Source organism: Lepisma saccharinum (genome assembly GCF_977018435.1).
Source record: "Lepisma saccharinum chromosome 12 unlocalized genomic scaffold, izLepSacc3.1 SUPER_12_unloc_1, whole genome shotgun sequence".
NCBI lineage: Eukaryota > Metazoa > Arthropoda > Insecta > Zygentoma > Lepismatidae > Lepisma > Lepisma saccharinum.
Window position 1 is genome coordinate 15,158,513 of NW_028142891.1, and position 24,771 is coordinate 15,183,283.

The 24,771-nt window shown below is 37.9% G+C and overlaps 1 protein-coding gene across 4 annotated transcripts in view; it reads right to left on the bottom strand.

Annotated features, from left to right (window-relative positions):
* Positions 1–6,553: 6,553 nt before the first annotated feature.
* LOC145982146 (uncharacterized) overlaps positions 6,554–24,771 on the bottom strand; it is a 48,180-nt gene continuing 29,962 nt past the window's right edge. For all 4 annotated transcript variants that reach the window (XM_083115713.1, XM_083115715.1, XM_083115714.1 and 1 more), the window contains exons 5-6: positions 21,344–21,471; positions 6,554–11,193 (exon numbers count right to left, since the gene is read on the bottom strand). In XM_083115713.1, the coding sequence (XP_082971839.1) occupies positions 10,933–11,193; positions 21,344–21,471 (389 nt within the window). In that variant the 3' untranslated portion in view covers positions 6,554–10,932. The remainder of the gene's footprint in view (positions 11,194–21,343; positions 21,472–24,771) is intronic.

Here is a 24,771-nt window from a genome sequence, read left to right on the forward strand (position 1 = left end):
ATGACCAAGCCCCCCCCTCCGCAACATATCCATGCCACATTTCCGAACAGAGTTTCTTTCACTCATTATTCAACTTGTATGGCACCAAAGAACATGAAACATGTTTCATTCTCTTGAGAAATGTCCATTCTTTGAAAAGAATACTAAAGTTCGCACCGTCTTCCCAAACAGTGGGAGAAGAGGGGTTAAACTCCAGATTTTTATGTTGTTTTCTTTTCATTGAAATTTGGTAGTCGCTCCCCCCAAACCCCCATTCCTCGGTTCGGCATTCTGAATTGTACACCGTTGCATGCTCTGATGTTTTAGCTGCAAAACAAAACTTATCCGAAGTAGATTGCTTTCATAGTGCCCAAGTTATAACAATTTTCCTCCAAAAGTGCAAATTACCTATTTTTTGTAAAAAACAGTTTCACATTTTGGCTTATTATTCAACTTGTATGGCACCCGAGAACATGAAACATGTTTCATTCTCTTGAGAAATGTCCATTCTTTGAAAAGAATGTAGCAAACTCCAGACTTTTGTCTTTTCATTGAAATTCGGGGGTTGCACCACCCCAAACCCCCTTCCTCGGTTCGGCATTCTGAATTGTACACTGTTGCATGCTCTGATGTTTTATCTGAAAAACAAAACATATCCGAAGTAGATTGCTCCCGTAGTGCCAGAGTTATAACAATTTTCCTCCAAAAATGCAAATTACCTATTTTTCGTTTAAAAAAAAAAAAAAAAAAAATTGGCTTATTATTTAACTTGTATGGCACCCGAGAACATGAAACATGTTTCAATCTCTTTGGAAACATCCATTCTTTGAAGAGAATACTAAGGTTTGCGCCTTCTCCCCAAAATAGCGGGAGAAGAGGAGGTAAACTCCAGATTTTTATGATGTTTTTTTTTTCATTGAAATTCGGTAGTCGCGCCCCCAAACACCCCTTCTTCGGTTCGGTGATCTGAATTGTACACGGTTGCATGCTATGATGTTTTAGCTGCAAACCAAAACTTATCCGAAGTAGATTGCCCCCATAGTACCAGAGTTATAACAATTTTCCTCCAAACATGCAAATTACCTATTTTTCGTAAAAAAAGGAAAAATTACATTTTGGCATATTATTCATCTTGTATGGCACCAAAGAACATGAAACATGTTTCATTCTCTTGAGAAATGTCCATTCTTTGAAAAGAATACTAAAGTTCACACCTTCTTTCTAAATAACAGGAGAATAGTGGGAAAACTCCATATATTTTTTTTTTTCATTCATTGAAATTCGGTAGTCGCTCCCCCCAAACCCCCTTTACTCGGTTTGGCGTTCTGAATTGTACACCGCTGCATGCTCTGATGTTTTAGCTGCAAAACAAAACTTATCCGAAGTAGATTGCTCCCTTAGTGCCCGAGTGATAACAATTTTTCTCCAAAAATGCAAATTACTTATATATTTTGTAAAAAAATAATAATCACATTTTGGCTTATTATTCAACTTGTATGGCACCCAAGAACATAAAACATGTTTCATTCTGTTGAGAAATGTCCATTCTTTGAAAAGAATACTAAAGTTTGCGCCTTCTCCCCAAAATAGCGGGAGAAGAGGGGGCAAACTCCAGATTTTTGTTTTTTCCATTGAAATTCGGGGGACGTGCCCCCCAAGCCCCCTTCCTCGGTCCGGTGTTGTAAATTGTACACCGTTGCATGCGCTGATGTTTTAGCTGCAAAACAAAAGTTATCCGAAGTAGATTGCTCCCATAGTGCCAGAGTTATAACAATTTTCGTCAAAAGACTGTTCGAAGTCAATGAAGACTAAATTCCCTGACATTTCCCTGACTTTTTTTGACACCTCAAATTCCCTGACTTTTCCCGGTTTTCCAGGTCTGTCGCCACCCTGTATTATTTTCACCTCATGAGTACTAAGAAATTTTGAAGTGCTTTTTCTTGGAAATCGCTGGCAATGCATGGCAGGCATATCAGTACCTACAGGGTACCCTACCACTACACCAAGTCCCGTCCCAAACTCAATTTCTCCTTGTTAAATATCCAGCAGGTGGGTGTCCTCCACTTCTTGCACCAGTTTTTGTCAACAATGAAATAGGAATCCCATAAACAATTCTAGGTTGTTTTTCCATTGCATGAAGAACTTCAATTGTTTTTCCCCTGCATGCATTTTACCGATAACGGATATCTGGATTTCAAATTACCTGCAGATAATGTGAGTCTCTGGATGATACAGATAATCTGGATATCCGAGTATTCAGACTGCAATTTACTTTTTCTTCAAGTTCAGTATGGTATCTCAAATTAAGGACATAATTACAAAGTAAAGGATTGGGGCACAAAATAAGAATGTTATATGAGCCATTCCATGTGAAAGTGGACAAACAAGGTTGATTCATTTTTATTCAGAGTATGGTTGATACTCAGACATGAAATTAAGGGAAAACTATGCATTTGGAATTATTAATAAAATAAGATCCTTAGGAAAATCTTTGAACCTAAAAGGGATGAGGAGACAGGTGAGTGGAGAAGGTTACATAATTTAGAACTACATAATTTGTATTCATGTCCAGATATTATTAGAATAATTAAATCAAGAAGACTTAGGTGGGCAGGCCATGTGGCACGAACGGGAGAGGAAAGAGGAGTTTGCAGGATTCTTGTTGGGAAACCTGATGGTAAGAGACCTGTAGGAAGGCCAAGACGAAGATGGAGGGACAACGTTGAGATGGACATAAGGGAAATCGGTAGGGATGGAAGAGAGTATATAGATCTTGCTCAGGATAGGGACAGATGGAAGGCCTGTGTTGCTGCAGCCATGAACCTTTGGGTTTAAGAAAGCTAGAGAGTTAGTTTTAGTTAGTTAGTTAATAAAAACATTAGTTTCATGGCTTTTAAATAACATATTGTTTCAAACCTATTACTTTTTATAGTAGAAGTGGTATTTTGCATGTCGTGTTTTCACTTCATTTAGTTTTATTATGATATGGTACCATAAGGAAACTATTTTAATTCTAATTTTGTTAATATTTCTGAAGTATCTTATTTCATTTCTGAAACAAACCTGATAATTTTCATAGACTGCATTGTTCCATAATCCTAGAATGTAAATAATGTGCATGATGTTACAGTATATACTAATATTTTTAGAAACTAAAAGCATCTACATGTTGAGTAAAGTTTGCTGTGAAAATAAAAGAAAATTGTTTCAGTAAACCCATATATCTCGCAGTTTTTTCTGAAAGACTGAGGAAGGTCCTAAAGTCAAGTCAAGTCTTAGAATTGTCACAATTACAAAAAACGTATTTTCTGTAGCTGAAAACTGGGATGGGGGAAATTGAAATTAAATAACTTTCATCAAGGAAAATGAAATTACATGAATTGATACAGTTACATATTTGAAGGTGCTAAGAAAAAAATTTAAAAATTAATGTAAATTTGTCTGAATGACACGTCCATTATAATGGAAATGCCCCTATTCTAAACAGTGTGTCATTTACAGTTATTTTGTTATGGCAGAAAACTTTGTGCATTTATAGTGAACTTACTAATGCAGCCTGATTTAGGCACAAAAAATTGGTAAACATTTGAAAAATATGTGGAGAATCCTCCGTACAGTAAAAATACAAACATGACAAAAGAATATGCACAAAAATGGATATTTTGTGTATTTTGAATATGGGGATAATTCTGATATCAACACATTTCGGATAATTGAATATCCAGATAACCAAAATATCCAAAACCTGGATGGAAAATTACCCAATATTCAGATAAAATTTTATCCAGATTTGCTCATCCCTAGAATGTAGTACCTCCATAATAGCACGGTATCAAAATCCCACATTTTCACCAAAAGTGGACACAGATTGTTTTTCCCTTGTATCCTTCATATTTGACTCCCAAAGAATTTGAAGTGGATATGGTATGTTCCAAGTCACAGTACTAGATCTTAAATTTTTCATACTTGGATTTTTAGCTCACAATGCCACCAAAAAGCTATGCATTTATTTTCTCAACAGATTGTTGAAATAAGCATATAGTAGAAGTACAAATCTATTTACATTTCAAAATGTTCTAAGCACAGGTACAAACCTTAAGGAAACATTTATTGTCAACAAAGAGGAAGTTTCAATGCCAGGCACTTATTATCAGTATGAAAATAAGGTGCTACTACCTTCCAAAACATTTCTAACCTATACAGCACTTCATCTAATCCTAAGTTCCACACCATATCAGTACTGAGTGATATGTGTGTCTAAAGTAAGTGGTTGTATTTACATTTGTAAAAAAATTAGTGCCAGTATGAGAAATTTACACCATCATCTAGCATTATTCTAGAAATTCAGTGGCATTCTTACATTTATCATCATAGATGCCTATGGTTAGAACTTCACCTCAGTGTTTGTTACACTATTCTTGACCACACAAAACAATAATGGAACACACATTTTTGAAACAACAAATAAATCAACAAAAATTATGTACATGGCTGATTAAAAAAAACAGCTGTCAATTATTTTTAAAAATTGTATTTTGTGCAGCTACCTTAAACATAACAAGATAATTGACTGAATTTTGGCTGGATAGGAGCTAATGAGGCTACATAAAAAGTCAAGAGTGAAAACAAATGCAGGAAGGCTAGATATAACTGACTGCTTCACCCTGCGTTGGTCGTGCACAGTCTCTAGTTCCGATTGTGTGGTTTTAACTTCATTATTTATCAATGATTGTTTTGTCAACACCCTCCCTCTGTCTAGCCGAGTTTCTAACCTTCCTCTTTTACACCACAATTTTGTTTTTAGTGTTAGTAAGATCTTCAAGCCGCTAGCGAGGGTCCGTTGAAGCACCTTGCTGTCAGTCCATGCGCGACTATAGGCGTACCCAGTTTATACTGAAAATTTGGTTTGTGCAGTTCCGTGCCTGACTAACGAAGAGTGCCTTTTTATAATTTTATAGAATTTCAATTTTTATAGTCTTATACGAGGGCTGTTCAATAAAGAATGATCATAAATTTCTTACACTTTCTTACACTCGTGATGTATTATATACAAATTTAATTTTATCTTGCATTGTTAGCTTCATGTGTAATGAATATGTGGTAAGAGTTTCAATTATTTTTGCCAGTAGTATGTCAGTGGCAGCCGTGCAAGTTCAGGCACGTTCAGTATCGCCTACGCCTCATACCCGAACCACAGGACATTCGCGTGCAGGTTTGTTCGCAGTTGAAGGCGAAGTTACAGGAAGATGAGGTGTTTCTTTCGAAGGTTATCACTGCAGATGAAACCTGACTAAATATTACGATCCAGAGCAAACAGCAAAGCTCTGTGTGGAAATCTCCGTCATCACCAACACCAAAGAAAGCAAAAAAAAGTGGTGCCTTCTGCTGGGAAGGTTATAGTCATATCATTTCTCGATATTCAGGGAATGGTGTATCAGCATGTCGTACCAGCACATACAACTGTAACTGGATCATGCTATAGGGGTGTACTGAAAATTCTCCAAGTCCATATCAATCGCAAAAGGTCATATTTGAAAGAATCAGGTTGGATGCTGCACCACGATAATTCTTGCCCGCACATCACAGATGTTGTTATTGCATATCTCGACACACAAAATGTGACATGTGTTCCTCACCCCCCTTACAGTCCAGATCGAGCCCCTTCTGACTTTTTTTATTCCCTAATGTGAAGAAACACCTTCGTGGAAAGCATTTTCCATCATCAGAAGCAGTGGTGAAGGTAGCGGAGGCGATTTTGAAGGACCTATCAAAACATGTCTTCCAGCATGTCTTTTAAGAATGTAAAAAAAGTTGGGACAAGTACATTGTATCGCATGGGGACTGCTTTGAAAAGGACCATCAAAATTTGGATGAGTGAGGGTATGTTGTTATCACAAAATTAGGATCATTCTTTATTGAACAGCCCTCGTAGAATCTTAATTGTTGAAAGAAAATTTAGCATATTTTGAAAACCTGGTCTCTGGCACCGTGCGTAACAATCTATGTAACTTTTCTCGCACGACCCATGGAGGGTTAAAAAGAATTTCTTTAATATTTTCATGTTAAGAATTTGTTTTTGACCCTCTTCTTTATATAAAATATTACACTGTACTCTACATATTGCCAGCTGAATACTGCTTTCTCATATCTCCACTTTGTGTCAGAAGTGAGTTGATGACTTTATTGTGTTCTGTACATGTTAACCCAAAGCAATGTATGTGGGTGTCAGGTAGCGTGAATTATCAACATTAATAAAATTTTAGTCCAAATTGTGTAGTGTATTGAAAATCCACATATATTCAAGTTTTATCAGCTCTCCTGAAAAGTGCAGATGGATACATGACAACATAGTACAGTATTAAACTGGCGATATTCCACACTATTACAGGGTGTGGCAAAAAGATCTGATGGTTTGTAAGTAAAAATAAGTCCCATTTCTCGCCATGCACTCTTCAAGTCTCCTGCCGAAGCTGTCAAAAACACTCCCCAACATTTGATTTGATATGGCAGCTGATCAAGCCATGCCCCTCCCTCCCCCCCCCCCCCCGACATGCCCTCGCATTACTATGCACCAATGAAAACTGGCAGATTGTTTTGCTGCATGCAGGGCGAGAACTGGACACCACACTTGGATGACGTCATCTTCACAACCTAAGCCTTTGTTCTACAGATTTTTTTTACTGTCTGTTAAATGGCACATGTACCCCAATCTGTTGAATACATAACCATGTATAAATGTTGTGTAATACGTTCGTTATTTTTACTTACAAACCATCAGGTCTTTTTTCCGCACCCTGTATATCTAATGTTGCAGAGGGAATATCTGCTACGTATACACACTCAAAACATAAACTGAATATTGATTTTTTAACTCGAATGTGTTCTGTAAATTACTCATACAAGCTACAAGTGACTGCAATGTGATTCAACTAGAAATAAAGACTTCCTGGTGACGCTGCACCAGAAAACAGCCTACAAATGGCAATACATTACATTTCCATTGTTATTTACACAAATTGTCTGATTTATATGGTAAGAGGCACAACTCTGTTGTCTTCCTGCCGAAAGAGCAGATGAGGCCATGGAACTGCGTTAGTGAAAACATCATCAAACTGGTCACAGCCATTGCCCATGCTGGAGGTCAATGCCAATTCTCCCAGACAAACTTCGTTATCTCCCGCAATGACGAGATTATTGTCCCGCACTGTGGCTGGTCTAAGGCATCGGGCTTTGAGTTTGGGCTACGGGACATGCACTGGTTCGAGTCTCCTGTAACAACTTTTCTCCTGAGATTTTGGCCTGTGCGTGGGACGTATGGCCACCCACTATCATGAGGACATTGGGGAGAGCTATGAATGAGTAGTGTAACTCGGTCATGGAAACCTACAACGACTGGGGGTTCATCGTGCCAACTACATGCCACCCCGTAAGTGGCCAGAAGTAGATAGGTAGATGGTTAAGGCCATCTTTTCAACAGCCCATTCTTCAGAGTCTGCAATCTTCCCACGGGCTAAAAATTCCTTCACTAAGTAAATGTATGTTCCCAAACAAGTGCAGGGTGGTCCTGATTTCATCTTTTGAACCCCTTCTTAAAGTGACAGCAGCATGTATGTGGTTAAAGCATTAAACACATGTATCCATGAATTTACTGCAGTGTTCTGATTTTCTTTTGTGGTATACTTACGGATGGCGTGTTTTGTAAGACCAAAGGATTATAGGATTTAATTGCCTATTTCCCTTGGCCGGACTCAGGACCGTCGGGCCCTAAAACCATCCCTTTTGGTTATGTAATGATTTTGTAAATAATTTCTTGCTTCTGTAAACGAACATCCATGCCAGAATTCAGACTCAAACTTGTATATTCACTACATGGTGGCTTACTCCACTTGTGAAAAATAAAACTCCATAGTGGGTCTATGTTGCCATTCTCTTCATTTAATTTCTTCCGGTGTTCTTCTGCATTGAAGAAATCCTCACAGACATTCAAATCTGTTTTCCAACACTCAACAAAAACTGTTTTTATGCTTGCAACAGCTGTAAACTACGAGAGTAATAATCCAACAGAGTTATGCCTAATACTACATAAACAATTCCTGAATAACAGTACAGTTTACAAAGAAAAAATCTTAACATAGAAATTCAAATTAACAGAGCACAGGATAAACAAACACCTTGAGATCTGAAATAACCATCTACAAAATCACATTACTTTTTTCAGGTACATTTTACAATCCAGATCAATTACCATAATTTTTTGTTTATGCTGCATCTCTCGAAATGCATTTGCATGCCCAAGGGGGGGGGGGGGGGGTTAAAACCCTCCCTTTGGTCCAGTGTTCCTAAAAAAAGAACATCAAAGGTAGGAAAAGATGGCAAAATGATGGCAGACTACTAAAAAAAATATAAGTAACATACCCTTTCGAAAATCCTGGGCATGCCAATGTTCAAATGGTTAGGCCTCCTTAAAAAAATTGGGAATGAAGCACCTTAAACTTTGATTCCAAAAATGTGACTAGATTCAAATAACAATTTAGATCCTTAAATACCATAATGATCCACAACTAGAAGGATAAAATGGTGTTTGTTTATTACTCAAATAAATTCTTCCTTTCAATTCATGTATGGTAATACACATAAAAACCCTGAAAAATGAGGTAAATTTACTAGGACTGAGCTGATAGAATGCCGATGTATCGATATTGGCCCATACTGGTGGTATTGATATCAGAAAGTATAGGTTACATTTTATTAACTGATACCAGCTGATACTTTTTCGGCTTTATGGCCTTTCACAGGGTCTGAAAAGTGCCACACGGCAGTTTGGCAGAGTCTAATTATCATGGAAATTAAGAAAAATTCACCAATTTGTGTGAAAAACTGTATTCCCTGATTATGTAACCTGTATTTTAATATGCTGATGTAATTCTTGAATATTTTAAAGCAAAACTCGTGTAATTAGAGTGGAAAACTTACAGCATGTCCCAAAATGATTATCCCAGTTTCAAGTAGTTGGTGTCTGCAAAAGACAAAGGTGAATGTTTATATCATACGTGTATGATAAGAATGGCTGTGGAAGTTTGCTACCCTGAGCACTTATCATTTGTTTCCCGTCAGTCACAGTGGCACAGGTGTATTACAAGATGGCGACTCCCATTGCAAGGTGTGGTTCTGCTGTTTCAGTTCAGCAAACTTTTCGATGGCGATTTGGAAGTGAGCCCCTTCCGATAACAACATTAGTTAATGCTTTAATAAGTTTCAAACTGGATGTGTTTGCAAAGTGAAGAGTACTGGACATTTGAGTGTGTCAAACGAAAGCATTGAGAAACATTGGACTACTGAATGGATATATGCCGTGCCACGAAAAGTGCTCACATTGAACATTTGTAAGGTACAGTATGTACACTAGGAATTCCTAGATATAGAAAAGGCATACAATAGCATGGAAGGCTCTAAGAGAGAAAGGAGTCTAGGAAGAGATAGCACATACAAGGCCAACCAGAGTTGTGTGAAAATGCCAGTGGGAAGAAAGGAGTGGTTCAGTATAAGTAATGGGCTAAAACAGGGAAGTGCTCTTTCCCCACTGCTCTTCATTATTACAATGGATGCAATTAAGGAAGAGATGGGGAAGAAGATAGGAGAGGAAGAGATGAAGGTCCTATTGTTTGCTGACGATGTAGTAATATGAGGAAACAGGGAAGAAGAAGTACAGAGACAGCTTGATAGTTGGAATGAGCAAATCAAAAGAGCAGGAATGAAATTCAGTGTAGAAAGAGCAAGGTGCAAATAACAACAAAAACAGAGCCAGAAACGAACCAAGAATAAAGATGGACACAGAAGAGTCGAGGGTAGTGGAGAGCTTCAAATATCTAGGAAGCATAATTGAGAGAAGTGGAAGAATAGATGAGGAGGTGAACAGAAGAGGACAAACAGGTTGTGGACTCTATCAAAGCGTTCGAAGAGTAATATGGAACAGGGATGTAAGTATCAAATGCAAGAAGGTAATATATAACACATACTATGTGCCAATAATTACGTACGGAGCAGAGACTTGGGCAATAACAGAGAGAGACAAAAGAAAGATGCAGGCAGTGGAGATGACATTTTTAAGGCAAGGGATAGACAGTATACGACAGACAGTTGGGGTAGTGAAGCTTCAGGACAGGATAGATCAGCGACAGACGAGATGTTTTGGACACATGAAGAGGATGGATGCAGAAAGACTACCAGTAAGAGCTTCCAATGCACAAGGAGTGGGAATAAGGCCAAGGGGGAGACCAAGATGCCAGTGGAAAGAGCAGATAGTGGAGAGAGTTAGGGGAAGAGGACAAGATTGGAAAGAGCAGATAGTGGATAGTGTTAGGGGAAGAAAACGAGATTGGAACACGGTGGAAAGAGAGGAGTGGTGGAAGACCAGGAAAAAATGGAGAGGCTTGACTTCTATGCTGGCCCAGCCAGAGGCAGGAAACGGCAAAGGATGATGATGACTATGTAATCTTGTTGAGTTGTTGTTTACTCCCATTAAGCTTTGTCCTTGTACCACACAGATAAGGGAAATTAAATGACTATGAACCCTGATAATCATTTTCGGACATGCTGTATTGTTAAACTTTTAATTGTTAGAATTTTCAAGGATCGGTATTGGTGGGAATCAGTGAGAGTATCGATATCAGAATGGCTATCAGTTCAAAGTGGTTTTGGCTCAGCCCTAAGGGAGCTTTCACACGGAAGCAACAAGTGACAGGCAATGCATGTCGCTTGAAGGATTCACCAATCAAACAAATTCTTGCGTGGCCTCTCATGCATGAAACATTGCTGCTGATTGGCTTGTTCCCAAACAACATGTGTCACCTGCCACTTCGGTGTGAATTCTCCCTGAAATTTACCCATACAGCCAAGTTAAAACGTATCACCATCTTAAGATGTTGGCCTTGTACATTTGTACCAACTTCCCTTTTACTTTCTTGGCTGGGCCAGCCGTACCAAACCAAGGAAAGTGTAGCCATCCCTCATGATTATGTGCCTGTTCCGTTCCCTCTGCTGGATGTAGATCTGGTCGTTGCTCTGAAGGTAGCGGATGACGGCCGTGTAGCAGCTGAGCTCCGAGGTTCTGGAGGAGGAATTGAGGCTGCAGTAGGCCACGGCTTGAGGTTCCTTCTGGCTCCTCTTCATGTTGATGGAAAAGCTGTTCAATGGGTCTGAAGTTATGTAGTACACCTGCCCGAATGAAAGAAAAATATACAAATTTGACCAGGCACTCATCTAGAAATCTATTTTGTGGAGGGTCCTAACCAATTAAATTATAATTATATGAAATTGAATTGAAATATTAATAAAATATGTAAATTAAATCATGTGTTAGTAATTATTACATTAATAGGTAGGAGTCCTAGGTTTGATACTTGGTTGAGGCTCATTGCATAGTGGTTCAAGTCCCACTTTAAGCTGCAAGTCTAGTACCGATCAGTGTACCTGTACATCAAGTGGACTTAAAGCAAGAATTCAATAGGTAAAAAGACTGTATAAGAATAGAGACATAAAGTCACGTATTCATTATCTAATTTTCATGTACTTAAAGTTCGACAATATAGTTGATGCTGGAAATCCTGCATCCCCACCCCCCAGGTGTTGCTTCAGCCTTAAGAGGGTGGTGGAAATCGCTTAAATTTAACATGGGCTTTTTTTTTTTACCTTTTGTTGAATGTAACATTTCAGGACAAAAATTTGCCAGAAAACATGAAGTAGATGTGAAATTACTTTATGAAACTTTGAGTACATGACACATTTATGCAATTTCAGTTCAATAAATGTGCAAAAAATGCAGTATTTTTTTTTCCAATTTCCCATAAGGGAAATTTTTCTATAAAATCATCAATGGGAACTTAAGATCGGAATTTCTTCTTACAGAATTCAACTTCAGAGTTCCCTCTCGATCGACCCGAAACACTGAATTGTTCCACAACTCTACCACTAGGCTTTCCCTTATACAGCACGCTCTATTCCACAGGCTGCTCCAGTTCTGCAATAAACTACCCACAAACATAGACATTTTTGCCCCTGAAAGTATTTTCCGATATTTCCTAGAAATGAATATGTAAATCTTTGTTTGTTTCCTTGTTTATGCCTTATGTTTATATTTAACCTTTCTTGTTTTTACCTAAAACCATCTTGACTTGTTCTTGTTATTTGTTAGAGTTTTCAGTGTAAAATGGCCTTAAAAGTGCTGTATCTGAAACTTTGAATAAATAAATAAATAAATACGTAAATAAGAACAGAATGGTTATGCGATTTGTGGGTAGCACAAACGAAAATGGCCATTATGATGCATACTAACGTAATGCTCAATCCTTCTATGACTAAGCTAGGGAGGGCTTTTCTTTCAAAAGTCGCTTGCACAGCCCAAAATGATTGTTTAAAAAACTTGTGTATTATCGACGGCAATAGATACGGCCGCTGCAGCCAGCATTGTTCAACACTTGACCACTAGATGCCTCTGTTGGAAAATTGCCTCAGGATGTCAGGGAGGGCTAGTTTGCGCGGGTGTTTGAATTCTCTGCACAGCTGGGTTCTGTCCCCTCGTCGGCAAAGGTCCCTTAGCTGTCAATGCTTGAATTATTGCCTCTTTCCCCGGCACGGCATGAAACCAAGAAAGCAGGAAGACCATCCGTTTGTGTATGTTTGAGTGTAGAGAAGCAGAGCATATTTACCGTGAATTGGAATCAGTGACACAACCCCTATCCTAGGATGTATTTAGGGGATTCAGGGGTCCTTACTTTCCCCTGAAAGACTTACCAAGTACAAAAATTAAATAATGAGATCATAAAATAACTCAAATTAAATAATGAAAATATGGTTGTTGTTGAATTGCAAATTGTTTATTTCCGCAAAGTTATTGGAAAGCAAGGATTATATTGGGGTCATTCGACTTTGAATGATAGCACAAAAAAAGATTATCTATTTGACATTAATTTCCTTGCCAGGGCAGTTTCTATTATTTTACAAATTTTGCCAACCTTAACTACACATAAGCTAGACAATGAATATGTGATGTTATATACTGTCGTTATACCGGCTTCTTACCTATTCATGTAATAAAAATATGATTAATTATATTTATTATATAAATTAATTTGAGTATTTTAATTAATTTAATATAATTATACTTATTTCAATTTAACATTATTATTTTGAGACATTAGGTTAGGACCCTCACCGAAATATTTTTCTAGATATGTGCCTGCCTATCACCTTCGATTTGAATAAAATGTAGAAAAGGCAGGGAGGGGGGGGGGGGGTAGCACTTCCTCTTTTTACATTTCGACAGTTTTACCTCACATGTAGCACTTTGTGAGTGAACAGCACAGGAAGGAAATACATGTATACACACACACACATGCATAGATAATTGATGATTTGCAAATAAACTTCATTAAATTCCCATGCTTGTTCCGAACGCAAATCACATCCTTTCCAAATTACAATACTATTGTTGTTGCTTACATATATATGTGGCCATGTGTGTGTGGTTCATAGAACATCACTACTTCCAAGCATAAAATTTATGTGACTCTTACATAGGGTGACCAGACACATACATTCAAAAAAGAGGACAGAGCATGGCGAAAAAGGAGGACAAAGTCATAAAAAAGAGGACATAGCAAAAAATTGCAACACATTTGCTGTTACGCATAATTTAAGCAATATAATAAAATCTCACCAACATTTTGTTCACAGATACTTTTCAGGTGATCTCTTTCAATAACTTCCTCTTACCTTTAAGCAACGAAAGCAATCTCCTAATGTAAGCAGTTATTTAACAAATGACAAAGAATATTTAACAATTAAGATTTGCTTTAACTTATTTCCAAAAACCGAATTAAATTTTTAGGTAGTTTAGATTGGGTAGAGAAATATGATTTTAATGCCCCGAACATTTCTAGCACTCTTTCACAGCAGGGGAAAGTGACAGCCACTTTACAATTTACCTCATATTCGTTTCTGCATATATTTTCTTGCAAGATCATTGTTGAATTTACACTTTTGCTTCGTTATTTCATGAAAGTAAATATTACTTAATAATCAAAATTTTCACTTCCCGTTTCTGTATTGCCTATGTATAACTTGAAAAGGAACTGACTGACCTCAGCGGTGGAGTGGTTAGCACACCCTGCTACAACGCCAGCGGTCCAGGATTCGAATCCCAGCCTGAACATAGGTGTTCTTTGTGAGTGTCCCTTCATGAAAATCATCATATCATCGCTCATACCCATCTTTGCGATTAGCCAAAAGTGGATGAAAAGCGAAGTAAAATAAAACAAATCAATCAATTGAAAAGGAACTGCCCAGACTACATACGTTCCAGCAGTCTTGGAGGGCGAAGCAACGAGTTAGAACTTAGAATAATAGTAATGATTAGGGCGTGGAATTTTGCCTTTTTAATTCCTTTGTAGTAACACTTTAATGTTTAAAGTTCGTTTCATGGTAGTCCAAAAATGCATTGTTAGTGCCTACAAATGCCTATTTGTTTACGTGCCTTTGGCATTCTCTACATTAAAGAAGGCTTTGTTGCTGTTGTACTGACTGATATCTGGTATTCGCCAGATTTGAGGGTCTCAATTGGAACATTCATGTAAAATATTTTTTTTTTGTTACAATGGTGCAAATCGTTTTTTCATGATTTGTTCAAATTTGTACAGTCGTTAACGCAAGCTCTTTTTTGTGAAAATTAATTAACTGACGATTCCCCGCAAATGAGTATTTCAATCGAAAGAGTATTAATAGTTTGTTAATCGTTAGCGCACTTTTGTGTATAAACTGAAGTGCTAATGCAGCATAACTGTGCATTGTAAGAAGAAAATTGAAATAAGTTCACATTCAGTGCCTATTCTAATGTCTCTTTTTTAAAAAAAAATTAGGGTGCCTTCTTACTGCCTATTGTAATTGGAGCATTCGCTCTGTTATAGGCAATTGGTTAATAAATAAATAAATAAATAAATCCGCACCCTACTAATGACTCAGTCGGGAAAGTGATCGTGTTCAGCTCCCAGATGCTATGGTGACCATTGTTCAAATACTTAACTCCAGCTACGGGACGCACGCAGGTTCGAGTCTCTGGGACAAACGTAACAACTTTTCTCCTGATATTTCACCCAATCTATAGGACCAGTTGAGGAAATTGGGGAGCTAAGAACGAGTAGCGTAATCCGGTCAATCTACAATGACTGGTGGTTCGTCGTGCTGACCACACGTCACCCCGTAACTGGTTACAGTGGGAGTGAGACCGGCAGTCCGTAGGTAGGTCCTGGCCCTCACGGGCTGTTGCGCCACGAGTTCACTTACGTATATTGGCGTAGCCACGTGCGGGCCCACAGCAGCTCGGACTCTCCTCAAAATTCTGTCAATTTATTTTGACCAATTCACTGGGGATTTTTTAAAGAGTACTTTGTAACACGTATAGTGCTGCTCTTGAAGATTATACTATCATTTAGTCCGGGTGCCAAAGCGAAAAGCTGAATTCGAGGTATGAATAAAATATATTGACTGTTTTTGAAAGCTTACGTTATGTACATTTCAGGTCCGATTGATGCCACTCGGTCAACCTTCGACAATTTGTGTAATTCAAGATGGCATCAAATATGGCGGACTTTCCAGTTAATGACCTATATGTCAGTAACCAATGGTCGTAAACAGAAAAAAACATATTTAGTCTTCATCCTCATTAGATGGACTACGAAAAATATTATGTGTAGTTTTTCGCAAACATCAGTGGTTTTACCGTAATTTAAAAAATAATATTTAAAATATGTTTTTTCTAGCACCTTTTGAAGTATTTGCCTTGTAACTTTTGAATAAATAAAATTTAGAAAATTGCTTGGAATAAAAGTGGTAGCCCATACAAGTTTTAATGCATTTGAATGAAAAATATGCTATAAATTGTCTTCCAAAATGGAGGATAGTGCCAAAATAGTGCATATTTTTTTACAGGCTGGCGGCTAAGCCCCAAATCGTTGACTTTTTGATAAAAGCAAGAGACTTTTAGTAAAATTAATTATTATATCATTAAAGATATTTTCAGTTGAGTAGCCAATCAATATCTGCGACCTGACGGCCACCATCTTGAAAATAATCCACCATACTGAATATTTTTTTATATATCTCGGGAACTGTGTCCCCTATCAACATCAGGTTTTCTCAGAAATGTTCCAAATAGTGTACAGTTACAAAATAAATCAATAAATCTATTTTTGAGAAATAAGAAATAGAAGTTATATAAGACGTAAGCGAGTTACTAAAGATATATCTGCGAAACTTACTTGTAAATGTTATATTAATTTTGGTGGCCTCTGCCACCATCCACTTGGGAACTCGATGCTTTACTGTTAGGTTGACTCCTGGTTCCTGTTGTTTCCTCGACTACCGCTAGGGGTGCTAGTGTAGCCATTTCGTCTGCTGCGAGTGATGGGTTTGAGCTGTTGTAATAGCAGGAGCCAAACATGATGAGCCTGACCGCTGTCAATATTCAGCTTGTGCGGAAAGTGCATAATGGCATGCGTCTCTTTGATTTTGGTGTCGAGTAGGGTGTGTGATGTATGCCTAACTGAAACTTTTTGGATCCTGTGTTTGTTGAACTTGAGGTGCCTTGCTAGTCCGGTAGTGGGTTGGGAATTTTTTTGTGTCCGGTAAGTGCTGCTGTATACGCTCGTTGACAGATCTGATGGATCTGCCAATGTAGTGTGACTTGCACTCACACTGGGCATCATATACACCTGGGTTGTCTAGTGGGGAAAGGAATAATCTCTTGTGTTTGCTTAGGGCACTGGCTATTTTGTTCATTGGTTTGTGTGAGAGTTTGATGTCATATTGTTTCAAGGTCTTGGCTAGGCGGCTGGATGTAGTCTGGTGGTAAGGGAAGATTATATAGAACATTCATCCCAGGTTGAAATTTACAATAGAACGAGAAAACCAAAGCATCATTAACTACCTAGATTTAACCATCAAAAGGAGAGACAACAAATTCACCACCACCGTCTATAGAAAACCAGGGGCAGGTAACCAGTATATCCACTCCCTTTCCAACCACCCTCCCCAACATAAAGCCAATGTATGGCTTAACTTCTACAGAAGAGCTTTCTCGCACTGTTCAAGTGAAGAAGATTTGAAGGATGAAGTTACCATAGTGATGGACATAGGACTTCAAAATGGATACAGAGTACACCAACTCTCTACATGATGCAGGAAAATGGAAATGCAAGTACGACAACCTAACCTACTCCACCCAGCCAGCAGTGATAAAGCTAAATGGATTGCCTTCCCTTACCACCAGACTACATCCAACAGCCTAGCCAAGACCTTGAAACAATATGACATAAAACTCGCACACAAACCAATGAACAAAACAGCCAGTGCCCTAAGCAAACACAAGAGATCATTCCTTTCCCCACTAGACAACCCAGGTGTATATGATGCCCAGTGTGAGTGCAAGTCACACTACATTGGCAGATCCATCAGATCTGTCAACGAGCGTATACAGCAGCACTTACCGGACACAAAAAAATTCCCAACCCACTACCGGACTAGCAAGGCACCTCAAGTTCAACAAACACAGTATGCAAGAAGTTTCAATTAGGCATGCATCACACACCCTACTCGACACCAAAATCAAAGAGACGCATGCCATTATGCACTTTCCGCACAAGCTGAATATTGACAGCGGTCAGGCTCATCATGTTTGGCTCCTGCTATTACAACAGCTCAAACCCATCACTCGCAGCAGACGAAATGGCTACACTAGCACCCCTAGCGGTAGTTGAGGAAACAACAACAGGAACCAGAAGTCAACCTAACAGTGAAGCATCGAGTTCCCAAGTGGATGGTGGCAGAGGTCACCGAAATTAATATAACATTTACAAGTAAGTTTCACGGATATATCTTTAGTAACTCGCTTACGTCTTATATTATTGACTGCGTTGTTTATTCCCCTAAACATGAAATAGAAGTTGTGCAGAAAATCTACAAAACATTTTAAGAGAATAACTGCTAGTTGAAAGTCATCGAACCAAACATTAGTATTTTATATTTTGTAAAATTAGGAAGTGTTTGTTACAAGTCTTTAGTTGAACTGAACCCCCCTTCTTTTTATTTAAAAATGTACCTTAAATATTATTTTAAGAGAAATAGAATACACAAAGAAGTCAACATGAAAAAAATAAAAAAGGAGTCAATGAAATGTATGCAGTATTAAATTGTTGTATTTGAAAGAAAAAAAATTCATCTTTATTGTAATTCATGATACAAAACTAGTGAAAATTGTCTACAGATTTTTTTAAATTTTTTTTTATGAATCTTTCTTTTGATCTCTTTCCTTCTTTGATCAGGTCTTCATATACTTCACACTTCAATAATGTACAAGGTGTCCACATGAGACATCCCTGATCTTAAATTACAATTGTGACGAAACTCTTCAACGTAGAGCGTTACTGTATGTGGCATTATGTAAAGCAACTAATTTTTTTTTAAAAAAAAATTAGTGCACTTCTACGTGAGCTCCTTTCGTAACCCTCAAAATGTCTAGCCAATGCTTGATCTCGACTCATGTGCACGCTAGCATGTCAGGGGTGATAGAGTTGATGGCAATTTCAATTCTCCTGAGGAGATCTTAGTGTTATCAAGTTCAGAGCCGAGGTAGGGGGCGGCGGGAGGTGACCCTGGGTGCCGAACGATCTAAATTTAAAAAGTTGTAAAAGAGAGATTTCATTGGCGCCCCGTGAAATTATTTGCACCCTATTAAATCAATATTGATGGCAGTTTGTAAAAACATTGGATCTAAAAACTTCTTGTCTGTAATGCATTGTAAATTACCAGAGACAGAAATAAGACTTATCTTCATTGATCTTGTCTTAAATGCATGAACAATTGTTTTGAGCAAAGGGAGGGTGCACAGTTCAGAGACAATTTATTTGATTTTTGCTGTTGGTTTATTGTGAGATGGATGATTGTTGCTCCATGTTGCATATGAGTGAAACATATATCGTGCATGAAAGTTATACATGTTAATGTAAAAAATAATTATATTCAGAATGCATTTATTAAGCATTTTCTGTCTTTCAAAAATAGTTTGTGTCTTTGTTTTCCATTATTAATGTGAAATTTAACATGTTGAAAAAATAATTCAAATTGTTTGTTCAAACTCAAATGCTTAAGCACAGACTTCTTTTTGCATAATTTACAATGATAATAATGTATTTTATTTTACTTCTACTACTTCTAATAATAATAATAATATTCACATTATAATTATTATTATTATTGGTACACACTTATCCTGCTACTTGCCCCCTCCCCCCAGACAAAAATACGTGGTTGACAGTAGCGTAGCGTCCTAATACGCCCATACGCCTGGCGTTCCCCGATTTAAAATTTTAAAAATGCGTAAATGCTGTAAATATAAAGTAAAACGTGACTAATTATATACATGTTTGAGCATAATGGCATTATAAAAGCTATTTTTCGCGATCCGTCTACAACGCTCCACTAACAGCTCTCCTTGTAGCATTTCTCTAATGTCTTTGCTTGCCGGACGCCAGCTAGGTTTGGCGTATACGACCATGCCTGCCTGTAGGCAGAGAGAAGGAGGGAAAGCTTGTGGCTTGGATCTCTACAGCACGGGCGAAATGCTCTCGCCATACGCTGGTGTACGGAGCGGAGCACCTGATTGGTTCTAGGGGCCATGTGACCTTTCCTGCCTTCCGATTCAAGGCACTGTACTTCCGATGCAGACGACAGAAGTAGAATTTCTAACCGGTTTTTCATGCTCGTGCTGTGTGATGCTACAATACGCAATATTGACTGACGTATCTTTAATGACCACTGCATTGGGTAATTTATCGCAAGAACAGTTAAGTGCATTAAAAATTAAAAGAACAAAACAGTTTTTGTCAAACAAGTTGATAAAGTCCTCATGGTAGAAGTTCAGCCTGTGGCTGCTCTACCACCTAACCCACAAAACTATTTATTTTTAAAAAAATATTTTTTCGTTAGTATCTAACTGCCTAATATTGTGCCAGTGGAAATGTTTAGCATTCGTTTCAAAACTCTTAACATCGTATGATCTCTTGACAAAATTATTTTAAAATGTTTCTCAGCTTTCTCAAGATACAATAACCAGTGGTCTGAAACTCTGAATTACTACTAATAGGCACTGTTACGTCAGTAGAGTGTACGATTGTTGGATCATCCACCCACCTTCGTGTCAGAGTGTTTTGCACAGCACGCTAAGATGCCAGAGGTTTCCGGTTCGAATCCCGGCCTACGCATGTTCTTTGTGAGTGTCTCTTCATCAATATCATCACTCATATTCATATTTGCGATTAGCCAAAAGTGGTAGAAAGTGAAGTAAAATAAACCAAATCAATCAATACTTGTATCATCCACAACAATGAAGTCTACTGTTGTTCTAGAGGCGCTTGTGATTCAGGTAGGTTTTTTAAATTACTTGCGTCATGCCGAAAGGTTTCCTTGATTATAAAATACTGTTTTGCTACACATGTGTTACGTGCGGAGCAAAATACTCCAAATGGTGTACGGTGTTTCTGACTTGAGCAATCTAATTAAAAATGGTATAAAACACCAGTGCTCCAAGCATTTATTGCACACTGAGGCATCTTATTTTCTAGATAAAACAAGCATGGATCATGTTTTATCGGAACCTGTCTGACTTAATGTAATAAACACAATGAGATTTTAAATAGACAATACATATGTCGGCTAATTCCATAAGTAAACTCTTAAGCAAAAAAAAGAAGGCCTACCCTTCCTTCTAACTTGGCGTTCCCATCCGAAATGCTCATGCTACGCCACTGGTGGTTGTGCCTCTGCCAGCCACAGGGTACTTTCAATTACTTATCCCTACTTCCTCGTTGTTACGTTCAACTGATAATCTCTACCTCCTTCTTTACTCTCAATTGATAATTCCAATCTCACCAAGAAAATTCAACATAATTATAGTAGCCACTATAATAAAAAAAAATATTCAATAAAAACTTCAATGATGAAGATTCTGTCTCGGAAGCCACTCTTCTCACTCCATGCAAGGGCCAGCCAGCAAGGAGTGAATTACTTTGCCAGTGGAGCCTCTGAAACCAGAATGAAAAGAAACAGGTGGCTTCCCTTTTTGCTGAAAACCTCAGGGAGGAGGGGAGGGTGGTGACGGGAGGAGGGGCCTCTGGTTTAGGACAAAGCTGGGAAGAATTCCTAGTTCCCTGGTATGTCGCTAGCTGTCTCTGTATCGCATCGGGCCAGGAAAACTATTTTCATGCCAAACACCAGGCCACTCTTAATCACTATGTATTCGTAAGAACCAGTGACTTACCTGAGCATAAATGAGATAGAGGCCATTTTCCGTTATCTGCACCGTGGAGGCGTCCTCACTCAGCACGCAGTCATTCAGCATCAGGTCCCCTCCGGCTTCCGAATCAACAAACCATGGAGCTATTAAACCTTAAACCAAGAAAATAGAGAAATGAGATTAATTTGCCTAATCTCCTCATTTACATACAAAGTAATTTTAGCATGACAATTAAAAAAAACTTCTTATGTCACGTGCTGGCAACCAGTGCTTAAATTGGGTTCAGTCAATAGCCGGAATGCAAACTACAAATGAGTAGACATGAGTACCACCACTAATACTACTACTACTATAACACCATTAAGACTTGTTTCCATGATATGAAAAAATAAATATGCTGACCAAGGCAGTAATTTATTTTATTAAAAACATAAACTAAACGTAACCTTCTTCAGACTCTGTATCAAGACATAGAGTGGGATGAGGCTGAGCAGATAGGAAGGGAGCAGAGAATGCTAGTGAGAAAATGGAAGGAGGCCAAGGAAATAGATAAGAAAGGTGAAGAAGACACAATGAACTGGAATTGGGGACTGAAGTTAAACAAAGAATGGAAGAAGGTGTTAGAAAGAGTGGAAAGGACAAGAGAGAAAGAGGAGAGAAGAAGGAAGAAAAATGAAGGAAAAAGAGCGTGAGATAAAGAGTCCAACCACATTCTATATGGAAGTAAATATGTTTAGCCTTTTAGGTGAAAGTACAGTTGACAAGGGAAAGCCACCTGCTAGAAAGTTCCAGAACAACTTTCTAATAGTCTGGAGGGAGTAATGTTTGTGTATATACAATGCCCTGTTTTTGTATCTTGTTACGTTTGTACTTGATACAGAGTCTGAAGAAGACCTTGCTAGAAGGTTGAAACGTTACGTTTAGTTTATGTTTTTAATAAAATAATTTACTGCCTTGGTCAGCATATTTATTTTTTCATACTACTACTAACAGCAGCAACAACAAATTAATATTAAAATAACAATAGTATTTATTGTTTTTGATTGACAGTGTTCTGGGAAGAAACGTTTCTGTATTTTTTAAGTTGGCTTGTTATTATTATTTGTTATTGTGTTCATCATAAGAACTACTCCAAATGTTGTGCAATGTTCGTAAATGATCATGATCCAAAGGCACTTCTTTCGTCAAATTGTTTTCATTCTCACCTATAAAAGATCCTGGTACAGCATACCGTTGTGTACCACCAGAAAAAAAAAAAGACACTGATTATTATATTATTGCATCCAAATTAAATATATGTACACACAAATCTATCATGTCTGTCATTTCAGGAAATTATGTTCTCGGTTACATCTTATAAAGAAATAGCACTGACCAAAATATACACACAGTCGAAACCGTTTATAGTGACATCACTTGTAATGACGTATTGGATATAATGGCGAAATCTAGCGGTCCCGTCTAAATCCTATATAAACACTGTTTTTAAAAAAACCTCTAGTACAACATTGGTTATTACCACATATGGCATAAAACGACGTATTTTTATCACATTTTCAGAGAAATGTATCGGCTATAACGTCTAATGTTGATTCATTTGATTGATTGATTGCCAACAACAATGTAACGCTTATTTTCAAACTCTTGTTTTCAGTAGAGTGCAGATTTCAAAACAGTATGTATGTTAAATAGTCAAGGCAAGCATCACTGTCAAGATGTCACCAAAAAAAGTAAAGTGTTTAATATTGAAGAAAAGTCACACATAATATGGTGATTAGAAAATTAGAAAACAAACATCAGCATGGCGAAGGGACACTCAACGATTTCTACAATTTGGAAGGACAGAGAGAAAATACAGTCTCTTTTCGAACAAAATCCTCTAAAAATCAAGAGGGCAAGATCATCTGAGCACAAAGACATTGAAGAAGCTTTACTTAGATGGTTTAAGCAGGAAAGAACAAGTAATGTGCCGATCAATGGACCTATTCTGCCAGCGAAAGCCAATGAATTTGCACGTCGGTTGGGCAATCCAAACTTCAATTGTTCTTCCTCTTGGATACGTTTCCGAGCTCTCCATGGTATTGTCGCCGGTGTACCTGATGGCATAACAGACGAGTGTCTATCTAAGAACTGTCCTGCTTTGTGTGAAGGTTACAACCCAGATGATATATTCAATGCAGATGAAACTGGCTTCTATTTCAATATGACCCCAGATAAAACACTTAAATTTAAAGGTGAAAAGGGCTTATTTTAGGAGAGTACATACAGTAATTTATGTATAGAGTACTGTACTGTATTTTTAATTTTGTACTGTAATACATTTTTGTAATACAGTAACTGCAACGAGGATGTTTCATTCATGACTATTATATATAGCACATACAGCAAGTTTAAAACATAAAACCTACGGATTTGAAATGTTTAGGGAAAAATCGGTTTGTGCGACTATTGGCTATAACAACCGTAAATTGGCAGTCCCCTTGGAGTTGTTATAACTGGTTTGGACTGTATATTTATTTCTAAATTTCTAGACGGGAGACAAATTTAGTACAACTTCCTCTTGATTTTATGTTTTAAGTCCACTTTATGCACAGTAAGGCTACTCGAGACTGGACATACAGTTTAAAGTGAGTTCCGATCCACTATGTGCCTCCACAATGTACAACTTCCTCTTGATCTATTGTTTACAAGAATTAATGTAACTAAAGATGGACTTTAGTGCAGTGTATTAAATACAGCGCCTTGAATAACGTAGTGTGGAAAACGACCCAAGAAACTAGTTCCCCAGACAGATGACAAACATAGATGACAGTGCGATCGGACCAGGTGCTAATTTTGTTATGAAAGTAATGCGGCTTAGTTAGTTTTTGGAATATATTGTTTAGATTTGTTTGTCTAGAAAGGCGGTAAGTGAATTGATGGAAACAAGTTATATTTGTGGAGTGATTTGCAGTCACGAAATGACATTAATTTGGAAAGAAAAGTAAAATAAAATTAATAAATAAATAGCACACAAGAACACAAGAAGAAACATCGCAAAGTATTTCCGGACGTCAGGTGTTGGATTGTGTACTAGAGTTTTATTTTTCTATGTTATTAGAATATAAATAGTATCCTGAGAGATATTTCATACCGAGGCGACAAACCACAAGTGTCGCTTGGAAGCGAGCAGTCCGTAATCAATGCAGCCTTTCGAACTGTAGGGACAAAAGCTCTGACTGCACCCTTTCCTCAAGGAGATTTTACACCAAACCGACAAGCGGGGTCCTTTGGTCCAAGGCAACTTTCATACCAAAGCGACACATGTTGCTTGGAAAGGAGCCAATCAAGAGCAACATTTCACATCGTAGCGGCATGACGGAAAGCACAGGTCAGCGTTTGGTTGGTGAAATCCTCAAGCGATAAGTGTCGCGTGCCCCTTGTCGCTTTGGTGCGCAATCTCCCTAAAGCAA